This window comes from Paramisgurnus dabryanus, chromosome 16 (genome assembly GCF_030506205.2).
Source record: "Paramisgurnus dabryanus chromosome 16, PD_genome_1.1, whole genome shotgun sequence".
Taxonomy (NCBI): domain Eukaryota; kingdom Metazoa; phylum Chordata; class Actinopteri; order Cypriniformes; family Cobitidae; genus Paramisgurnus; species Paramisgurnus dabryanus.
The window spans coordinates 7523623-7545691 of NC_133352.1; the positions used below are offsets into that span (position 1 = coordinate 7523623).

Consider the following 22069-nt stretch of genomic DNA (forward strand, 5'->3'; position numbering starts at 1 on the left):
TAATAATAATACATTTATCTGTATTGCGCCTTTCTTAAGGTGCTACAACAATAAAATAAACAATAAAAAGAAACAACACTAGTTATTGATTAAATGCCGTTATTCAATAAAAAATTAGTTTTTACTCTTCCTTAAATTACAAATACTTACTATAGAGAGCATAGTAACTTATATCTTTCTTTACTAATGTAAAACTTTGATTAATTTAGGATATTTTATAAAGAATTAAAGTGCACCTATTTCATTGCTAAAAACGTTATTTTGTGTATTTTTTGGTATAATACAATGTATTCGGATGGTTGATGGTTAAAAAAAATACATTTTCCACATACCGTACATTTTGTAGCTCAAACGCATTGATTTAGTAAAAAACGTATGGATCTGAAATGTGTCCTTGATTGGTCAGCTTAGTTGTACTTTGTGATTGGCCTGAACACCTCTGATATCAGCCGGAAACGTGACCCTTTTTACCATGTTTGAAAGATTGGCTCAATGCTATGCTAACAGGAGTTAACTTACAGGCTGTGAGTCCGAAGTGGGATGAATTATGATAATGTCGGTCTTGTCTACATCACCAATCCCAGGAAGTAAACTGTTGCCTACAATCCGTGTGTTTGTTGTTGTCCAAGAAAAGAGATTTATGTTGGAAAATTTGGGGTTTGAACCTTTTGCATATCATTAACATGTACTAATAGATACACACTTACACACCAAAGTATGTATTAGTAAAATCGTGAATCCGACCATAGTTGTTCTTTAAAAAAAATCAGTTGTCTTTTAATTCAGAATCTTATTTTAATGTTTTGTTAATTTTTTTTTTTTTGACAAAAAGATGAAGAAAAAGGTTTCCTTTGTTTTGGGGTGGGGGTGATAACATCTTGCTGTGCGGTTGCTATGGGGTTTAGAATGGTTGTTTGCAGTCGTTTTGGGTTGTTGTCCAAAAAGTATCCACAAAATATCTAATTCTGATCTTTAGGGGTGGTTGGGGTCTAATTGCCATCCTCCATTTGCAAAGTTTTAGATTTCTGAAAATTAGGGGGCTTTATTGTCCATTTTAAATATATATATTTATTAATAATTGCACAAATATTGGATTGGGGGTTGCAATTGCTGGAACTTATTATTGAGGTGTTTCCTACCCCTGAAAACCACACCCCTGTTAATAGGTCACACAATAGGTTTTATCTACCAATTTCTTAGGGTGAGACGTGTGATTTTAATACATTTTCAAGAATTTTTAATATTTAAAAATGTATGTTGTGTAATTACAACCCTGAAGTTTTATGAAGGTTGTAAATCCCAATACAGATACATTAGGACAAAGTGATTAGACCAAATTGAGTACACCCATGCGCAAAATGAGAAAATTGGACTTTATTTGTTTGAATGCCATTACAGGTTTAGTTCAATGGGGGAAAGGGTTTTGATAGTGTTGTTCAAAATGCTATGTGAAGATAAACTACCATGCACCAACAACACTATAACTTAAATTATAGATGAAGCTATAAAAAAATTGCATGTCAATGCCCAAGGGATTTTGGATCGTGTGCAGGGCAATATTATTTAGGGTATTGAAAGCTACTTTCCATCTTAAATATCAGATTCACATTTGATCTTGTATAAAGATCCCTTCATGTCCTTAAAGCCCCAATGACTTGGCAACTTAATTTTAGACAGATTAATCACATTAATACATTGGAGAGACAGTGAACATATATAAGATGTAATCTTACAGGTACAGGAAACACAGATTTTTTTCGTCTCACTGTGGGATGTACGATGAATGCTACAACAGAAAACGTTTATATCATATGCATTGAATTTACCATTCAATATTTTTACATTTGCATAATAAACCTTTTAAAACATATACTTTTTTATCTAAACACAAGGCATATGATCCAAATCAAGTCTTTCCCAATTAAAGAATATTACTGGGAATAGTAAATTTGCTCTTGTACCCTAATAAGTGTGCAAATTATAACACCAAAAAACCCCAAGAGCCGAAAGTTTTGAATCTATAGACTAATGATGAACACATCAAGTTTTTAGGTTTACTTTTTTAAATAAGTGCAAGAAGAGAACTGAAAAAAACTGCACGAGGGCTATTCTGGTTCGAGCTGTTCAGCCACGTGAAGACGTGTCACCGGTCTTTTCTTGTAGGACGGCCACCGGCACACAGGACAACAGTGCCGTCCGCCAGCCAGCCAGACCACGATGCACTGCTGGTGAAAAACGTGGCCACATGGTAGTCCCATGACAAGGCAATCAGTTTCAAAGTTCTCAAGACATACGACACACTCGGTGCAATGGAGCATGCCACAAGGCCAATGAGACCAATCAGTGTCCTGTTCCTCTCCACCAGACAATGACTCTTCCGACTTCGCAGCTGAACACCCATCATTACTGTGAAGAATCTCTGAGAGGTGATGTGGTTCCTGACTGTCATTTGGGTTTACTTCATGGTTCCTTCGGTTGTTTTCATCCACTCTAGGCTGTGCAAGTCTAAACTTCCAGGTGGGTAGGTTCTTGATGTAGTCTATTGGAACAAGTGGGCGAAGCCAGAGATCTGGAAATGCCAACCTTTCTAAAAGGAAATTAGGATCCTCATCCCAGTCTGACTCAAAGTTCTGAAAGGAAGCAATGGGATGTACCAAATAGCTGGTGTACCAATCCCAGAGGCTTGATAACCATTCTAGGTTGTTTGCGTTTTGGTCTTCATTGCTACACCTTCTTTTCTTCTCAAAATAGTCGATGAGAAGGCCATGGGCCAGATAAGTGCTGAGAAAAAGAGCTGGATGAGAAGAGTAGAAGGTCCAGTCGGCCCGAACCCACGAGGCGATAGTAGTGGTGTCTGCGTAGCGCAAGAGTTTCAAGCTGTACTCGTAAAAGTTATCCAAGTATGGAAGCTGAAGAAATCCAAGGATGGGTAGCCAGGAAATGATAAGTAAGGAATTGTATGTCCCCAGCGTGCTTATTAAAACAACAAATCGTTTGATGGTGGCTCCCTGCGTAATGAAAAGGTCCATCCATGCCATCAGATTGACTGTGACCAAGCTTAAAATGAACAAATCATTGACTTCAGGTTGCACAGAGCGAAGAAATGTGTCCATGGCATGCAATGAAATGAATTCTCCAGTGCTATTGCCATATTTGTAGATACCTTCTGGTGTTTTGAGGATGTATGAGGGCATTTGCCGCACCCCAATCTCTTCCAAGCAGGTGTCATTGTCCCAGTTGCGCACATCAACGAAGATAAACTCGATTCGACCGGTGAATTTGATGCTGAGAGTTGAGAAAAAGGCTGGGGGCTGAAGCAATTTGGCAAACAAGAACATTTTTACTGGTTGCTTTTTCATCTGGTACCAGTCATCCATTAACTGCTGAGAGAAACGGATGGTTTTAATGCGAGAGGCCACGTGCGCAGTCATCCATTTAAATATGTGCTCGGTCTCAATGCGTCTGCCGTTATACTCCTTCAACATGACCTTTCCTTTGGATGCAGAGGTCTGTGGGACAGACATGATAAGAGTGGACTTCATCCAGCCCCGTTTATGGCAATATCTAAGAAAGACATACAAACAGGTTTTTGATGTGACAAATGTATGTTTTCACATTTATTGATTTATTTTAATTTTAAAATGCATTTCATACATACATTAAAGGGCACATATTATGCAAAATCCAATTTGGATATAAATGTGTTTTGGCAGTGTGTGAACAATAAAAAAAACACACCCTCTGCTATTTTGATTCTGTTTTTAATGTGATGTCACACAAACAAAGCCCCGCCCATGGCCACTGACTGACTAGGTAATTTTACCCAAAGGCTTTTCTAATTGTGTTAAGAAATTGTGTCTAATGAGGCTAAATGTACTATTGTCTTAGACTGTATTCACAGGAATCAGATATATTTTTAACCAATGTCTGTTGGTAAGGGAGTAAGGAGCTGTAGCTCATTTGCATTTAAAGAAAACAGCGCTTTTTGCTTCCAGCCAAACGGGCATTTTGGACTTGCTATAAAAATGATCTCTTGGGTATTTTGGCTGAAACTTCACAGACACATTTTAGGCACACCTGAGACTTATATTACATCTTGTAAATAATTTTAAGCAACAGAAAGAAAAGCATGAAAAAGTACATTGACAAAATGTTATTTGCTTGAAAACAAAAAGTGGCCTTAAACCAAAAACATTTATAGTTACATGCGCTTATACACAGCACTTTATCAGGCGTTATACTTCGATAAGACAATGTAATTGTCCTTGAGACTTTTTTCGGGACAGTTCCTTTCAGAGGCACATTCATATATTAGCTTTGTGTTCCAAACACAGATTGGCCGGAAAAAAAATTTGTGGTTGCTGATCACGTGTTAGGAGCAAAAACTGGCCAATTTTTGGCTGGTCGACAGGTGCATCTCTTGTATAACTCTAAGAATTTTTTTTATTTGTCATTAATACTAAATATGCTGCGGTCTGTCTGCTGATCTGATACTGTAATGAAGATGAATGTATAGTAACTCACTGTTTAAAAAGCTAAATGTACAATGTTTAGTAGATAAATGTGTACATGCTTAGGACTTTTGCGTAGTAATAATGTACAGGGAGACTTCAGATATAAAAACAGAGAATAGTAAAGTGATGTTTTATCATTAAAATCTGATAACGTCCATTAATTTAATAGAACGTTCGGGTATACCAACATGGCGGCGCGGTGGCCTTCACAGTTTTGATGTCATGCACAATCCAGTCATTTATATAGATCAGTGAAAATACCCCATAGATAATTTATTATAGCATAAAATAGGCACTTGTAGGTTTGTGTGTACTTTTATATGCAAGTGTCGTGGTTGGATAGTGCAGATTAAGGGGCGGTATTAACCCCTTCTGACATCACAAGGGGAGCCACATTTCAATGAGGCTTGGGTTTTTCACAGGTTACTGGGTTGATCTTTTTCACATTTTCTAGGTTGATAAAAGCACTGGGGACTCAATTATAAGACTTAAACATGGAAAAAGTCAAATTTTCATGATATGTCCCCTTTAAACAATTTTTATTTTATGGTCTTGAACTTTCTTATTTGCATTGACTCAATTATATAAATACTCGTCGCACTTTTGTGTATCTTCTTACCTTGAGTCACTTGAACAGTTAAAAGTGCCTGTTCGAATGCCAAACTGGGAAACCTTTTGTACCATTTTGCCCCAGTTGGCAGTGCTCAACAGTGGATTTCTATCTTGAGCTATTACCTGATATACAGAAAATTGTCATTAATATCATACACAAAATAATATGCATACAAAAACAGCATTCATATTTGCTGTGTGCACATATACAGAGTTATAATATAATAGTAATAGATAGTGGTGGTGAATCATTTGCTTCAACAAACATGCCAAATCCTGTTGTAACTTATGAGTAAACATCTTACCATGTATGCAATAATTTATTAATGAACAACACCCCTACTGATATCTAAAGAGGAGGGTGGCCGGTGGCTGATGGTCAGTGTAATATCAATTTGTATTAAATAATAATGAATACGGTGTAAAATCGGTTGTTAAATAAACAAAATATTCACAAAAATATTTTAAAACCAAAAACATTTCAGTAAAATATTACATAATTCTGTGGTCTTAGTTTATGGAGAAAGGTAAATACTAACCTGAACTAACCAGATACCATCCTTAGTGTCCTCCACTAATTCATAAAAGTGCATTTCTCCATTGAAAGTTGTGCTGGAGTCAGATCCCACCTGCTCCTTCTCATTCTTAAGAGCAGAATATAACTCTCCCTGCATCAGCTCTCCTGCAAACCAAACACTGTAAGCATTTACACATGACACCATACATTTATATCAGGCTGGCTCTGAGAGAATTACCTGAATTTTCCACGAGCTCCCTCACATCTCTCTTCTCTGCCAGGCCCGAGTATCCCAGTCCACGACACTCCAGAATGGTTTTGAGTTTCTTAAAACTCAGAGTTACTGGATCCACCAACTGGGTGGCGAAAATGCCCGTTTCATACCACACGATGGCCTCAAAAAAACGGGCCAGAATAAATAACATGAAAAAATAAAGAAGCAGAAAGAAGAGTTTCCACCACATTTTTTCGCAGTTTTCGATTTACTTGTATTGCACTAAATGTCCAGTATTAAAATATATGATAATACACTGGCGTTTGTGGGCTAAATTTGAGCTCTTACATAGTCCATCGCCTTCCGTCGTATTATATAATTAAGGCTGAACGTCAAAACAACACCATACACACACACACACACACACACGTCTTCAGCAGGCCAATGTGTTTGGCCCTTACTACTGCGCGTAACACCTCGCGTGAACAGTCATACCGTTATCTTTAATTAACAAACATGATATATTCCCGATGTATTTCCCTCCAAATAAAGCGAACGCGATGTTTTATTAGCTATTTTGGTGAATGATGCGTCTCTGCGCGTGAGTTGTGTTGTCTGTGTTGCGCTGGCTGATGATCAGCTGGTACGCATAACAAACTGACGTCACATGGAAACTTCCGGCAACGTAATTTTTTAAATAAAAAGCTGTTCGTATGATAAAATTTTTTTAAGTTGTAGTTGGTGTTTAGTTTTACATATTTTATGTCCCTTATATTTTTATCATTTATTATTAACATTGTTATTATTTTTTTTGTGTTTGTTTTTTTAAGAAATTGACGGTTGTCATCAATGTTTTTTTTTACATTTCAAGCATAATTTTTTTTTTTTGCAATATTTTATTCTCAAGCATCAGGTCCAATGCTTCTCGATAGTTTAAAAAAAAAATAATTGCAGAGAAGTACATGTGTCCCTCATCTTTAGTTTGTTTTCCTCCCGGGCTCTCAAATCAATTATTAAAATATTTTTTGTTAAAACATAGTTTGTTTTTGTCATAGTATTAATATTTTTATTATTTCTATATGTGTAATTTACTGCAAGTTACGTTTTATTCCTGTTTTGGCAGGGTTCCTTAGCGTCAAAAAAGTGTCACAAAATAAAAGCCCACAGGATTTTAGTTTTTGTTCAATGATGTCAACTTCAATCGATTAAATATGCTTAAACTTTTTACATATAATAGCACTTGTCACTTATCTTGTCTTAAATTTAAGTTTTCCTCATGTTTATTTTAAGATTGTTTAGCTCTGTCATTAATGACCAAGAATATATGGTTATAGCATTTGTTGTTTTGATATCAGATGAAGGGAGCGGTCGCTGTGGTGCGCGTGGAGGGCGTGATGATGAGACTGACGCGTATGACGTGGCGAGCTGAGTCGTTTTCTGACTGTACTTCAATAGATCTCACTCTCGCTGTTGGCGGTTTCAAAATAGCCCTGTTTGTGAAAATGGAGATAAATACATGCAACATTCAAGTCCTCCTGCAAGCTGCTGAATATGTGGAGCGGAGGGAACGAGGTATTACACGAGCTATTCCTTTCTCATATCGTTGGCTTTGAAACCGAATCCGCTCATAACAATCCCTCTGTTTGCGTGTATGTTTTTTACATTGTTTAATGTTTACGCTGGTTATTTTTTCATTGTTTTTTGAAGGGGATTTGTTTGTTGCGGTGATTTGTTTGTGATTTGCAAAAACAGTGGACATTTAGAAGTGTTGGTAATAATATTTTGTTTGGTCCGGTGACCTACATTTCAGTTCTGTATTGTACACAAAGGCGCGAAATCGTCACAGATTTGAAAATGTAACAGCGCGCTGCCCGTTAATCTCATGTAGTTACAATGTATCAACTAGAGCGAGTTTGTGTGATATGCTATTACGCGACGCGCCTTTTCAATATTCTATCAAACAATTTAATGGCGCCAAAATCAAAAAAGCGCTCGTACAGCTGATTTGAGTCGCTGACATGTAGCAGATGTACACCCTACTATAGTTTCGCATTTTTCTAAATTTCTAGCTGGAACCCGTTTAATTATCTCGTTGAAAGTTCAAACGTTACTGTTGTAAGCTTGATTATAAATATGTCATCGAAAAAAGGAAGTGGGTTGGGTTATTGATTATTCGTATTGTTTGTTTTATTTTTTTCAGAGGCTGAGCACGGTTATGCTTCAGTGCTGCCATTTTACAGTAATGCATTGTCAGATAAAAGAAAGAAACAGAAATCCAAGGCTCAATCACCCGGGAACAGCAGGTCAGTGTGGAAGGTGCACAGCAAAAAATGATTGTTTTCTTCGTTTTTCATTTATTCATTTAGTTGTACACCTGATCCATCACTTTTGCGCATTCATGCAAATAAATGAATGACAGTTGCACGTCAGGTAACTCTATATGCTTAGTTCCGTTTACCAAAGGTCAATATATGCACATAGTAGTATGTACATATATAATCTATAGAAGACGAACTATAGTGATAAAAAAAATTCTCTTTTTCAGGTCTGTTCACAATGAACTGGAGAAACACAGGTACTTTCTAAGATTTGTTTTATTAAAAAACCAAGAGTAAATTTGAAACATGATGTGTAATCAATGCTAATGTATGTGTGTTTGTAGGAGAGCTCAGTTAAGAAATTGTCTGGAACAGCTGAAGCAGCAGGTTCCTCTGTCATCTGATTCGTCGAGGAACACAACCCTGAACCTGCTTAGACAAGCACAGAGGCACATCAAGGTGAGCAGGTTACTCATAATGATGCATCACAAAACTACATTTAAATGTTTGTGACCCTGTCTGTGAAATCTGTCTTATATCGAATTGTAAAATTAGGAGCACCAAAGTTTGATTTTATTCATGATTTCAAAACCTTTGACCTTACTCCAAAAATATCAAGGTCATATTTTCACAGAATGTCTTTTTATTATGTAGGATAGTAATTGTATGTGGAAAATAGTAAATCACCAAAAAAATTAGCTGAGTTTTCACAGACCGGGTCATGTTTGTTAAAATATCCTTTATTCTGAATAGTCAGGGTATGAAATGGTCCAGACAGTCTCTGATTCTTTATCTACAATAAAACATGACCGCTGCATCCCACGAGTCTGTGTAGCAGCACCCTTTGCAGTGTAAACGTATGTAAAACATTTTGTGGCTGTTTACAGTTGGCTTTTAAAGCAATAAGCCCCAAGAAGCAGTGGGTTACAGTGCATTTTATAACAGCTAAGGGCCGTCGCATCGTGCCTTAAACCCCATTAGCTGTTATAAAATGCACTGTAACACCATTTTTCATAAATCAGTACGTAGCAACAGTGGCGCAGTGATACTTAAGCTATGTAATGCGGTCTGAAGCATGGGGTTACCGGGGTTTCAACCAATCAGAATTAAGGACCAGAACTGCCCATTTTAAAATAGTAATTTTACTTCATGAAACTTGCATTAATACATAAAGAGCTCGGATGCAAAAGCTGCTAAACCCCACCTACGTCAAAAATGACAATAGACCGAATGCTTTTGTTTTGCATTTGTAGTAAAGGTATTTGATTAACATATAATACCTGCTGTATTATATGTTAAGTAAATACCTTCGCTTCAAATGTGCTTAATCCCGGCCTCATGCCATTCAGATATGCGACTTTGTTATTAAAATCGCTTAACGCCACGTATATTTGTTGTCAGAATCCGCTAAATGCCATATCGACAAAAGATGATTTAGAGAAATGACGACATGCAAAATAAATCACATTCAAACTGTGAGTACTTGGACCTGAATACAACCCATATGTGGCAGTCACGTGGACCACAGCGCCACCCAATGCATAGGGTTTGGTGGAAAAAAAATCTAGGATTCGGCCGAACCTGAACCCTGTCAAAAAGCCCAGTATTCGGCCGAATCCTGGATTCGGTGCATCCCTAAAGACAACATCAGCTGATAAAGCTAGACAATCAATCTGCAAACGCGTTTCCATCTCCCACTATTGGCCATTACTTTTTCCGAAATTTGGCATTTCTATCACTTGTTTCTTATGCAATACTTCAAGATGCCCATAAAAAGGGCGTGATGGAAACCCACATATCTTGTCCAAAGAAGTGGATTTTTTTTTAAAGTGGACATTTTGGTCACAAAATGTCTTTGCATGCACTTAGAGGGTTTTGCAGCTAAAGACTTAACATTGGAATGACAAAAGTGACATTTGTAAAAATAAGGCATTTCAATTACTGACTAATAACCTTTTTATTAGCCTTAAAGTGACATTACTGAAACTAAACATAAGAGCCTAATAAGTCATGACTTATTCACAATACAGCTGTAAATAGTTTTATGTACCAGTGTAGAAAGTTAACTTGGTTATCAATTAATCATGTGAAGAGGCAGAAGATATAGAGAACATTACAGAAGAATTTGTGCAAGGAATTTCCCCCTGAGCACCAATAACAGATTTAATGAGAGACATAAAGTTTAATTGTGGATCTTCATCATGTGCTCTTGTAGAAACTGCAGGAACAGGACGAGCGTGCAGAGCTAATGAAAGATCGTCTGCGCTGGGAGCAGAGAGAACTGCGCATAAGGCTGGAAAAACTGCAGGGTAACACGGAGAGGATGCGCAACGACAGCCTCGGATCAGCCATGTCCTCTGAGAGGTCTGATTCAGAGAGAGGTAAGGATCAGTGCATGAGATGCTCATGTTATTAACGCTAGAAATCAGGCTTAAAACATCCAACAGACAAAATGATTATCTGGAAATGGATGAATAATAGTTAATTCATCTTAAATACTGGTTTGTAGGTATTTTAAGACGCTTTAAAGAAGTCCCAAATGTATGTTCATTTTGTGATTGTTTGCTTGTAATTGCAGAGGACGTTGAGATTGATGTGGAAAGCATGGTGTGGACTCTGGAGTCTGATGGACTGAGCTCATCTCATGCTGACGTGGACCATAGCTATTCATCCTCTGATCATAACTGGTTATGACTGGATCTGACCGTCCCAGACCTAGAGACATTACAAAACGGTATTAAGAGGATGAGGGACATCACAACAGCACTCAAAACCCGAAATTGCCATCATGGCTGCAGAAAAGCCTTACACTTTTGATATTTTCAACCATCTGACGCAAACGTTTTCACAGCATGACTGGAATTTTTTGTGTAGTGTATTTTTCACAAAGTTGCATTCTGGTGCTCCAGTGTGGTGTACACTCACACGATTCATGTGTAACAAGTATGTTTTTCCAGACTAGTTGTGGTCACACGCTAGTTGTCTTCTATTCAGCTAATTCAGCTTAACTTCAGGGTCAGCCTGCAGTACAAATGAGCTTGCACTTAAATCTTTATTATCCGACTTATTTAATTTGTTCTTTATTATTCCTAAAGTCTTGATACGTTGCACAAAGCATACACATGAGCACTTGCAATGTCTTTAGATGTGTGTTGTTCCCTTGAGGATGAGTAAAATTTTAAAGGGATAGTTCACCTGAAAATTGAATAAAGAAATTAAGCATGAGGGTGAGTAAATGATGACATAATTTTCATTTTTGGATGAACTATCTCTTTAAATCAATGCATTTAATGTTTGGATATTTTTTCTAATGGAGGAAGAGGTGAGGCCAATTCAAAGATTATGCTACAATTCATAATTCATACTTTCTTGAGTTTGTTACTGGGCAAATTGTTGGGCTTTATCGGTAAATGATTCTTGTTTAACTGCTGTCTCGTATCGCCACAACTGTTAATTTTTTCTGCCTTTTCTTACTACTTTTTGGTTTACACGAGTAAATCAAAGATGGTGCTATTTGAAGATTCAACAACAAGCTATTAAGTTGAGCCCCAAACTAAAGCCAGAAAAACATTATATAGTGAAGTGTTGTTTTTATGATTATTTTTTATTTCTACGGTAGAGATTAAACAGTTCCCTTTCCCCTAAACATGTTAGTTGGTGCTCATGTGTGAGAATCACACTTTTATGTTGTTGTAGTATTGACAAAATACATGGGCCGTATTTGCAAACAATTCAGTATCTGTTCATATCTTCATTTATGCAAACCCATGTTTTTTGTTTGAAGATGTTTGTACAGTAATTGTTTTAATGTACACAGCAAAATATGTTTTGAACACCAAAAGCCTTATGAATTATTCGTATGTCATTGGACCAAGAAAACCTTTGTATTTATGTCTCTCCTTGTACTCATATGTAGCATTTTATTCTTTTTACAAAAACATTTTGTACAAATAAATATTTTATGTATTTAATAGCATTGTAAAGTCACTTTGGTTCAATTATCAAAAAATCATGTAATGTTCAGATTATTATTTTTATGTCTGATCAAGTAATAGCACAGCCATGCTAATTCATATCTAGCACAAACTGTGTGGTAGTTATGCACTAAAGTTTTAATATTTGGGGATAGAGATTCTTCCAGTTCTTAAACTAACGTATAAAATAATAGGAATGTCGACGTCTTATCCCTTAATTGTTTGCATGCAATATATATAATGCATATTTTTCAATATAAAAAAGGGCATTTAAAGGGATAGTTCACCTAAAATTGACAATTCAGTCATTATTTTCTTAACCTGTATGAGTTTCCTTTTTCTGATGAACACAAAATAAGACGATGGTAGGCACATTTGATGGTACCCATTTCATCGCATTTGTTTTCCTACTATATTCTGTGTTCATCAAAATAAAAAACAAACTCGTGCAGGTTTATAACAACATGAGGATGAGAAAAATGAGAGCATTTTCATTTTTGAGTGAACTATCCCTTTAAATGCCCTTTACATTCAGTCACTACTCTTTTATTTTAATATTCAAACAATAAGTTCACAAAAAGTACTAATTGCAGTATGTAAAAATGACAGAGCAATGAGTCAGATAGAAAATTTATTGTTGATCACAAACAATTGTTAAGAGCACCTGTAAAAAACATTTGTTTACCGTTTTTCCTTAAACAAAGTCATTTATTTCAGTCATTCAACATTTGACTTTCACATTTGTATATGGACATTGCCGTCCACTGCGATCCTTTCAGACATATCCTCTTCAATGCCAAAGATCAGGCCCTATTGCAGAACACTGTAGATATCACATATCAATAAAACCGCTAGAACTGTGGACCCATCAATGCAGAGATAACTTCAATTTGAAGCAGCAAATACATTGACCTCAGCAAAAGTAAATAAAGATCCAGAGATGGCAGTGTTGGGAAATGATCCAAATCGGAGAAGTTAAATTCATTTCCAGAACAGTCTTTGTAAAGACAACATCTAAAATGCAAACAATTCATGTAAAATTAGACTAGAAGGAAGAGGACGTTGCTGCATGAAATCGTACCTACTTGAGGGTTTTGGTTGAATAGCACATCAGTTTATGAAATGCAGTCTAATTCTGAATGGTCATGTCCCAAAATGTTGATACAGAATTATTCAACAAAACCCATCTAATTCGTTCATTGGAGCTCGATCCTGTTCCTGAAGAGTACGCATTTTGGATGTCCGCCTCATCAACCACACCCATTTCAGGTCTTGAAGTCTTTACTTATGAGCTAATAAGTTGAAGCAGGTGTGTTTCATCAGTGAGTCATCCAAAATGCATACCTTTCGGAAACAATCTTCCTATTTGATGGAATGGCACAGCTCTGTTGGGAAGCACAGGGAGAGTCCGGGCACGCCGCCTGCTGCGTCACTTCCATTATACATACTGCTTCTTCTGAGCTTGAGTGGCCAAATCTTTAGCCTTCTCTTTGGCAGCGAGTGCAGTTTCGCGAGCCTTTACAGTTGCCGTTTCTGCCAAAGTCCTTGTGGGTGTTTCACCTGCATGAAACGATGAATTAAATCCAGCTTAGCGGAGGAGGTTTACAACTAAACATATTAACTTCAGCTCGGATCTTACCTTGCATCGTGGCCAGTACAAACTCAAAGCCTTTCATGGTTTTCGTAACGTTGCTCTTAAACCGGGCAAGACCAAATTCCTTAAAGTGGGAAAGGGTTTGTAAGCGTTTTGAAAAAACAGTCATGGCTGCCAAGTGTTTTTAAAGTTCAACTAAGCTAGACTAAACAGTTGTTAGCTATAAACACCCCACATGGCGCATGTCGACACTGCTGCATCATACTGACAGATCAGACTACAGTTAAATACAATTCACCCTCTGATAAACATTTCTAGGATGATTAACATAACCAAATCTTGTTTACAATCCTCTCTTTCCCCCACTAACCTGAATAGCTCTAGAAAGACCATACAGCTTGGAGGATATCCGGGCCTCTCTCTTGATCTCGGTCCAGTTGTTGTTTTCGGGGTTCACACTGTACACACAGCGCTCTTCAATACTCTACAGAGGGATAAAATGATAGCATTTTGAAGTTAGCATCTGGTCAGGCCACTGATAGAAATGTAAGAAGGAATTTCAGGACGCCAACATAGTCCTTCACATACCAGCAGATAAAATATTAATACCAACCTGATCTCACAAGAATCCGTGCATATTTTACGAGTTGGCTAATTCGTACAATGCAAATTAAAGAAAAACGATTATCATAAAAAAACAATAATGAAACAGCACCACTAACATCACCCCAACGTCACAGGCAAAAGGAAATTGCACAAAAATGTACGAAAGTAGTCATATAAATTAATACAAATTAGGCACCTTGTAAAATATGTACAAATTGCCGTGTTTGAAGCGTCAAAATCGTGTCTAGTTTGAGTTTACTCGCTTCATTCGCGCGTGAAAGCTGCACATGAAATTCTAGTCAGAGACATTCACGCGGAAATTCGCGTTATGGGAGGTCCTTCCAGGCTTCTGCGACTCCGCTCACTTCCTGTAATCACGTCACTACTAGAGCAAGCGTTTTTCCGCCAAATTTCGACAACGCTCAATTCACGGCATCCGCACGAACTAGATGCGCGAATGAGGCGGAATCGCGTCGACCGCGCCGCGGTAAATGCTTAATTCGTGCCGTGAGACTTCCAGACGCGCATCAACACGTCTTTACATTGATTTCACATTGAAACGCGACAGTCTGAACGCAGGATTATATGCTACGTACACACCAAACACGGGGCATCGCGTTACTAGCTCTGAATTACTCGCGGGATTTAACTTCGTGTCGCTCAATTTTCGCAAATTTTTCGCTCAATTGAATATTTTCAACTTGGGCTAAGACGTGTTTGAGGCGAATAGCGCGTGTTTTCGCAGCAAACGCGCCACCCATATCGCGTCATTCGTATCGCCTCACGTGAGGATGCCTCTGATCGCGTCTTTGCATTGACTTTGTATGTAATCTACTCACGCAAATCGTTGAACTCGCATCTGGTGTGAACCCACAGTTAGGTAATGTACAAGAAGCTCTTGAAATACAAGATAATTAAAATATCTAATAAAGCTGTCTGCTACATAGAAACAATCCTGATTCATGATCAGCTGAATACAATAAATAACTTTTATTACATGATTCTCTAGAATAAATATTTGGAGTCTGCTTTTGTAGATTTATTGCAGCATTCTGCAAATAGTTTTTTCACAAACAATCTCCTACCCTACGCCGTTTTCAAAACTACTGCTCTTTTTCATCTCACCCTTAATTTCTAAAAGCAATTTTTTTGTGTTTATTTCTGTTGTACTTTATCTTTATTTGGTAGGAGCTACAGTCCATATTATGGCTGCACAATATTAATGAAAAGTGCTTGCAATGTACAATACAATAACTAGATTTTACTAACGTCAAACATTAAATTATATTAAAATACATTTAAAAAATGAAAATTATATGACCAATATACATGGTTTACAGTCTTTTTTTAATACAACCTCAATATTTTTGTCTTCCCAGTCTCTGAGTTTTAACTTTGACTATACATTTTTTGAAGTACTAAAGTCATTTGGTTATTGCATACCATTGCAGTATAAACATTACGATAATTTTCACATGCATTTTGGCCCTACTCTCTATGCTTCACATCACTGCCCTGTCAAGAGTTTATTTCTGTGATTTTGATCTGCTGGTTGTAAATTACACCTTACTAATGAATCTATGAACCCAATTTTTTTCTACCAATTCATGATTAAAAACCAAAATATGCCTATGATGCTGAAAGTAGGACAAGCACAAAAATACTGTAATGCAATGGTGCATTACTATAGTATTACTGTTGTTAGTAGACTATTCGGATGATTTGGCCAAACAGAATATGTATAAAGAGATTTTTGCCCACCATCACACGAGCGTGAGTGATGTTCCAGGTAAGCGTGGTCATGGTTTTGTCCTGAGGATCAACTATTGAATCTTCGATAATAAAAGCCTTCTGTGCCATGTGAGCCGGCAGAAACTTCTCCGCCCATCGAGGAGCTCTGCTTGTTTTGGTCAAGAGACGTCTGGAAATGAGCCGGTTGTCCGGAGTGACCTCCCGAAATATGATGTCTTCAGTTAAAACATGATTACTGGGTGGCAGAAATAAAATAACAAGACGCAAGATTAAAAGGTTGTTAAGACAATGATAACTCGTAAGCGATTAACTATGTTTGTACCTGTAGGGGTTGGGGTATCGCTGCCAGAAGGCCAAAAACACTTGGTCCCATGAGCTTTTCAGAAAGCCTGAACAGCTGAAATACTTCACCATTGTTCCCACTTCTGCTGAAAACTGCGACCCAGAACAATAAGACTTTCTGAACCAAATGACAAAAAACCTTCAGGAACACTGAGAAATGACACTGACTGGAACGTGCAATGAAATCCTTAATTTAACATTAAATAATAACAAAGCTGTACTTTTATAAAGATTTATTGGCTTTGTCTCAGGACCTAAAGAGCTGACCACCTACACAGCATTTTTAGGCATCTTAGCATAGAAAAGTTAGGAAGTCAATTATTAGTGATGCACCGATGTATCGGCCGCCGATATTTATCGGCCGATTTTTGATGAATTTGAAACCATCGGCATATCGGCAATAGCACGAGAAAGGCCGATACCGATTGTTTATTAACTAACTGCTTAAAGAAATCCATTATATGTAAAAAATGAGTTAATGTTGTTAATAAAATAAATGCTGAATAGCAAAAACCACCTTTGAAGGTTGTCTTATTATATTTGTTTTAGCTTTATTTGTGCCTCTCTTATCATGTTGGTCAGTTGAATGTTAATTAGATCCAATCCATGTTCAGTAAAAATAATATATTCTATACAAGTGTTTAATATCGGCATCGGTATCGGCCAGAAGTTGTCTGTTTAAATCAGTATCGGCCCAAAAAAATCCTATCGGTGCATCCCTATCAATTATGTTTTATGACAAGATCAATAGTCCAGAGCCCAGAATATAAATAACTTATATTTTCATGAATAAAGACACACATATGCTGTGTTAAATATAAATACGATCACCAGACAGGAAACAGTAATAACCTTAAAATGTTTGCTGTCATACTGTTTTTAAGACTTTCTCTTAAATATTCGCCCCTGGTTTGTGCTAAAGCTCGCTAGACATTGTAACTATGATCTATTGCTAACTAGGTTTTGATACACAACCATATAAATACACCTTTATTTCCAGCTGAATAATCACATAACACGGCTATAAGACAAAGTACAGAAATAAAAACTGCATATAAAGCTATAATCATCACTTACTTGAGCTGCATTTGGACTGCTCGTGAGTGGATGACTCGTCTCGCGAGCACACAGTTTTAACACATGTTTAATTCTATCTGAATGAAACGTCCTGACTCGGTCGCTATATGCAGATTTGCTCGTTATCATGCGTATTAATAATAACTTACCAGTGTAAACTGACGGTTGATGGTTTCCTGAAGGGATTCTCTACTCTACATTTCCAACAAATTCATATTGCTCGTCTACATGACTGTACGTGACTGACGGGAGGAAGGTCACGGTTAGTACGTCACATCCGCAGACATATCTATGTGCGTTACAGCGTTGTGTAGGCGTGTTCGACCTCATGCAAGCTCTGCGCAGATCGATCGGCCCGTGACATCACAGTATCGCGAGAGGGATTGAAAAGCCCTCGTACGTGCAGTTTCTCATGGTTGTTTACACTGAACGTGCGGTTGCGGTAGTTTTATGTACCATACAAATTTAAGTAGGGGAGAGTGGGGTAAAGTGAGACATTTTTTACATTTGCTCCCCTCTAAGCGAGCTAAAATGATATATCAGTCAAATTTACACATTTCCCATTAATTCAGGATGTTTTCTAGCTATAGAAATTACCAGAATGTATTCAGGACGAAGAGCAGTGAAAATATGATTGTTTTAAAAAAAGTGGTCTTGTGTCTCACTTTACCCCAGCTTAGGGGTAAACTGAGACAGACCAGAAAAATCAAGGGGGTAAAGTGAACCAGCTTGGGGTAAACTGATCCACTTACTTTTTACACTCTGAAACTACCATAACAGCACATATTGTAACAGATAAAATCCTGACGGCTAGCTTGACAACCACACATTCCAGAACTAATGTTGGACTAGTAACAGAATCAAGGGGATTGGTCAATTAAGAACATTATTTTTCTAAACACTTGAAAGTACAGTAACTCAACCAAAATCAAATACAACATAACATAATTCAAAAGTTATATTTTTTGGCCAGTTTTTGCCTTTATTTAACAGTGAGTTTTGGAGAGGACAGGAAAGTACAGGGAGGAGAGAAGGGTATTGGATCGGCAAATGACCACGAGCCGGGAATCGAACTCCCAGAAAGTGTGAAAGCACCACATGTCGGAGCGCTGCCCACTGTAGACCATTGGCTCCGACAATTCAAATTTTTTTAATTAACATTCAAATGACATATAGAACCAGTTAGATTAAAACGCAGTCTGGGGGTCCGAACAAAGGACCCTTAGAGCCAGCTAGTGTCTGCGGGTCAGCGCAAAAGACAATCAGAACCATCTATCAATATTTCTATCCCTTGCAGCTGCTCTTACTGTGGGTTCACACCAGACGTGAGTTCAACGATTTGTGCAAGTAGATTACATTCAAAGTTAATGCAAAGACACGATCAGACGCATCCTCGCCTGGGGCGATGCGAATGACGCCATATGAGCGGAGCATTTGCCGCGAAAACACGCACTATTCACCTCAAACATGTCTTCGCCCAAGTTGAAAATATTTATCTCGAACGAAAAATTTGCATGACACAATGTTAAATCCCGTGAGTAATCTAGAGTGAATAATGCTACGTACACACCAAATGCGGGGCAGTGCGTTACTTGATCTAGATTACTCGCAGGATTTAACATTGTGTAATGGAATTTTTCGCTCAAGTTGAATATTTTCAAATTGGGCGAAGACATGTTTGCGGCGAATAGCGCGTGTTTTCGTGGAAAACGCGCCACCCATATCACGTCATTCGCATCGCCACATGCGAGGACGTGTCTGATTGCGTCTTTGCATTGACTTTGTATGTAATCTACTTGCGCAAATTGTTGAACTTGTGTCTGGTGTGAACCCACAGTACCATGATGCCTCGCGTTTGGTGTGTACATAGCATTAGAGACTTCTTTCCTTCCTTGACCTAAGCGGCTGCCCTCTCCATCTCCTCAAGGGGTGTTTTTCCCCAGGCTGTCTTCCTGGTGTATTGACTAGGCATAATGGTTTTTCTGCAATGTTTATAACATTAAAAATAAAACATATGTAATGTAATATTACATTAAAATATGTTTTAGACTAAACTGAACTTGTGCCTCATGTCTCACTTTACCCCACATCATTTGTCTCACTTTACCCCACCACCACATTTTGGAAAAAAACTCTCTCTCTTGGAAATTCAGGCTAATCTTCAGCTAGCATCAACACAAGGTTTTATATGTTGGTAGTTCATAAACATGTGTGATATAAGTTTTTCTACCTGAATCAATTTGCTTTGACACAACAGTTGATTAAGTTGACAGCAAGAAAATTTACTTTTACAAGCAAAAAATATATTTTTGTGAAAAAAACATGTCAACCACAGCAGCATGAGGTCCTGTCCTTCATGGCCAAGGGGAAATTTGAGGGGCTTAAAAACATAATGGTCATAGGACCACAAATGTGTTCAGTTGCCTAGATACAGGGGGTGTCTCACTTTACCCGATGTCTCACTTTACCCCACTCTCCCCTACCATGTTAACACCCAATCTTGTTGTCTTCGCCTTAAAGTGCGAAGTAATCGTCGCGTACTGTGCATATATCAAATTGCGGTTGATATATGTAGGCTAAATCTGCATTAATATGACACAACGTGTTAATTTATCTTTACAGCTATGAAGATGACACCCTAATCTATTTGGCTTTATTGCCGTTATCACCTTATCACAAAGTTGCAGTTATTAGAGGGCGAAACTTAATGTAACATATCTTTGCAGGGTCTAAAGACAAAATAAAATCTGAATCCTTGCTGTAATTGTAGTGTGTGGTGTTAGTTTTAGTAGTCATGTCAAAGCAATAAGCAAATCAGCTTCTAATCTTAGAATTATAACCACAAGCACATGTTTATATGTTCAAGGTATAAAAGAAACCTAATCACAAGCAGGTTGGATTACAGTAATGGACTTTTTACTGGCCTTCCCAAAAACTTTTAAACCACTTACTTAATGGCTTAGGCCTAAATAATACATTGCAGATATGATTATAAAAATAAATCTATAGACTGCACAGATTTTACGATCAAGTCATTTATTAATACAATGGGATCACCCAAAACAAGGTGAGTTTAATTATATTAGCATTTAGTTATTATGCCACCCATAACTGGTTAAGATCAGAAGAGACAGAACCCAGAACAGAAACAAAACACATCTAGCTTTACTGACTGATAACTGCTTCACACTGACTACATGTTTATTTCAGACTTCTTTTAATTTCTGTTCTTTGTTAAGAATCTTTTAAAATCAATCATATTTCTTATAAAGATCTTCAAATGTGTACGGTTATCTCTATGCAAAGCATTATAAATAAATAACCTTTGTGTATGAAATGTGCTTTATACCTTGCCAACCCTCCTAAAAATAAAAATTCTTAAAAATACAGTAAGTAGGATTTTCCTCCATCTAGTGGTGAAATTGTATTTTGCATTCAAACGAACAGTGCTCTCTAGCGCTTCGCTTTTCCAAAAGTGTGTTGCAACTACTGTAGCCATTATATAATCACTGATCTCCTTATCCGTTGCAGCTGGTTCACGTGTTCTGAATGAAAACGTGTTGGTACGCTGGTGCTTTTTGTCCCCGACATGGAAGCCTCCTTGGATTTACTCGTTCAATGTAAGTAAAGAGAAGAAAATTCTATTAAGCTTACTAAAAAAGTCTAATCATCGGCAGAGGTCATTTGACACCAATGAGGACATATTTATGAATAAAGACATTGATTTTGATGAATAAAACACTTAAAATCCTACTTACAGTCCCTTTAAAGGTACAGTGTGTAGATTTTAGCGGCATGTAGTGGTTAGGTTGTAAATTGCACCGCCCCATTTTGAAGCGCCTAGAGAAGCAAAAGTAGCCGTCACAGGTCATCTTCTGAGACAATGAAGACGCTATGTAAAGAGCAAATCGTCCGTTTAGGGCTACTGTAGAAACATGATGACGCAAAATGGCGGCTTCCATGTAAGAAGACCCGTGCTGTATATAGATAAAATTGGCTCTTTCTAAGGTAATAAAAAATATATTTCATTTTGTTAAGGTCTTTATACACCGTCAGTCAAAGCCATTCCACTAGAGCAATGCCCTAATAAATTAAACTTTGTTCTGCGTTTTAGCTGCAGCCTTGACTTACACGCTGATGCTTCATCAAATCAATTCCATTTAAAAGTCCAAATAAATTAAACTCCATTTAGTGTTTAAAGGTGACATAGAATGATTGAACTGAGTATTTATTCTTGTTCTGTGATGTGTCATGTAGACAAAAATGTTTTGTTTGGGTCTGTAATGCCTTAGAAACTTCCTAAAAACCTCTCTCAGATAGCTCTATTAGGGTGGGGGATTTTAAACAAGTGAGTTTGCACCTATTTGGCTCCCCCTACTGGCTTAACTTGCAATCTCATTACTGATTGGCTGACTTTGCTGCCACTCAAAAAATGTAGCCAATTATTTTAAAGTGGAGGGGCAGTTAGATGCCTGTGATGTCATAAGCATCAGTTTTTCAGATTGGGCCGTTTTCTGGCTGACATTTCTAAAAGAGGAATTTCTATGAA

The 22069-nt window shown here is 37.4% G+C and overlaps 3 protein-coding genes across 5 annotated transcripts; 1 reads left to right on the plus strand and 2 right to left on the minus strand.

Moving 5' to 3' along the window:
• Positions 1-1354: 1354 nt before the first annotated feature.
• rnf103 (ring finger protein 103) lies at positions 1355-6513 on the minus strand. Its single transcript, XM_065267979.2, has 4 exons — positions 5882-6513; positions 5666-5808; positions 5134-5249; positions 1355-3564 (listed from the first exon to the last, which is right to left on the minus strand). Exons 1-4 carry the CDS (start codon positions 6105-6107, stop codon positions 2106-2108), a joined length of 1944 nt encoding a protein of 647 aa, XP_065124051.1. The 5' UTR covers positions 6108-6513; the 3' UTR covers positions 1355-2105.
• A 754-nt stretch (positions 6514-7267) lies between these two features.
• mxd3 (MAX dimerization protein 3) lies at positions 7268-12146 on the plus strand. The gene is made up of 6 exons (XM_065249201.2): positions 7268-7429; positions 8058-8160; positions 8403-8432; positions 8520-8634; positions 10391-10556; positions 10754-12146. Exons 1-6 carry the CDS (start codon positions 7270-7272, stop codon positions 10867-10869), a joined length of 690 nt encoding a protein of 229 aa, XP_065105273.2. The 5' UTR covers positions 7268-7269; the 3' UTR covers positions 10870-12146.
• Positions 12147-12767: 621 nt separating this feature from the next.
• prelid1a (PRELI domain containing 1a) lies at positions 12768-17801 on the minus strand. 3 transcript variants are annotated; one of them, XM_065268042.2, is made up of 6 exons: positions 17670-17801; positions 16424-16536; positions 16111-16336; positions 14114-14227; positions 13789-13867; positions 12768-13709 (listed from the first exon to the last, which is right to left on the minus strand). In XM_065268042.2, exons 2-6 carry the CDS (start codon positions 16513-16515, stop codon positions 13588-13590), a joined length of 633 nt encoding a protein of 210 aa, XP_065124114.1. In that variant the 5' UTR covers positions 16516-16536; positions 17670-17801; the 3' UTR covers positions 12768-13587. The 3 variants fall into 3 exon arrangements, with proteins under 3 accessions (XP_065124114.1, XP_065124113.1, XP_065124115.1); XM_065268041.2 differs by having other exon boundaries at positions 16424-16561; XM_065268043.2 differs by having other exon boundaries at positions 16424-16557; positions 17670-17784.
• Between the last annotated feature and the right edge of the window lie 4268 nt (positions 17802-22069).

Excerpts from the sequence above, each read along its gene's own strand:
- rnf103 (XM_065267979.2), bottom strand. The coding sequence starts at position 6,107 with ATGTGGTGGAAACTCTTCTTTCTGCTTCTTTATTTTTTCATGTTATTT. Across the intron at positions 5,809-5,881 it reads GGAGCTCGTGGAAAATTCAG|GAGAGCTGATGCAGGGAGAG; the intron begins GTAATTCTCTCA and ends TTTGGTTTGCAG. Across the intron at positions 3,565-5,133 it reads AACTGTTCAAGTGACTCAAG|ATATTGCCATAAACGGGGCT; the intron begins GTAAGAAGATAC and ends TGTCTTTCTTAG.
- mxd3 (XM_065249201.2), top strand. The coding sequence starts at position 7,270 with ATGACGTGGCGAGCTGAGTCGTTTTCTGACTGTACTTCAATAGATCTC. Across the intron at positions 8,433-8,519 it reads AATGAACTGGAGAAACACAG|GAGAGCTCAGTTAAGAAATT; the intron begins GTACTTTCTAAG and ends GTGTGTTTGTAG. Across the intron at positions 8,635-10,390 it reads AAGCACAGAGGCACATCAAG|AAACTGCAGGAACAGGACGA; the intron begins GTGAGCAGGTTA and ends GTGCTCTTGTAG.
- prelid1a (XM_065268042.2), bottom strand. The coding sequence starts at position 16,515 with ATGGTGAAGTATTTCAGCTGTTCAGGCTTTCTGAAAAGCTCATGGGAC. Across the intron at positions 13,868-14,113 it reads GTCTTTCTAGAGCTATTCAG|GAATTTGGTCTTGCCCGGTT; the intron begins GTTAGTGGGGGA and ends TCCCACTTTAAG. Across the intron at positions 13,710-13,788 it reads TGTACTGGCCACGATGCAAG|GTGAAACACCCACAAGGACT; the intron begins GTAAGATCCGAG and ends CGTTTCATGCAG.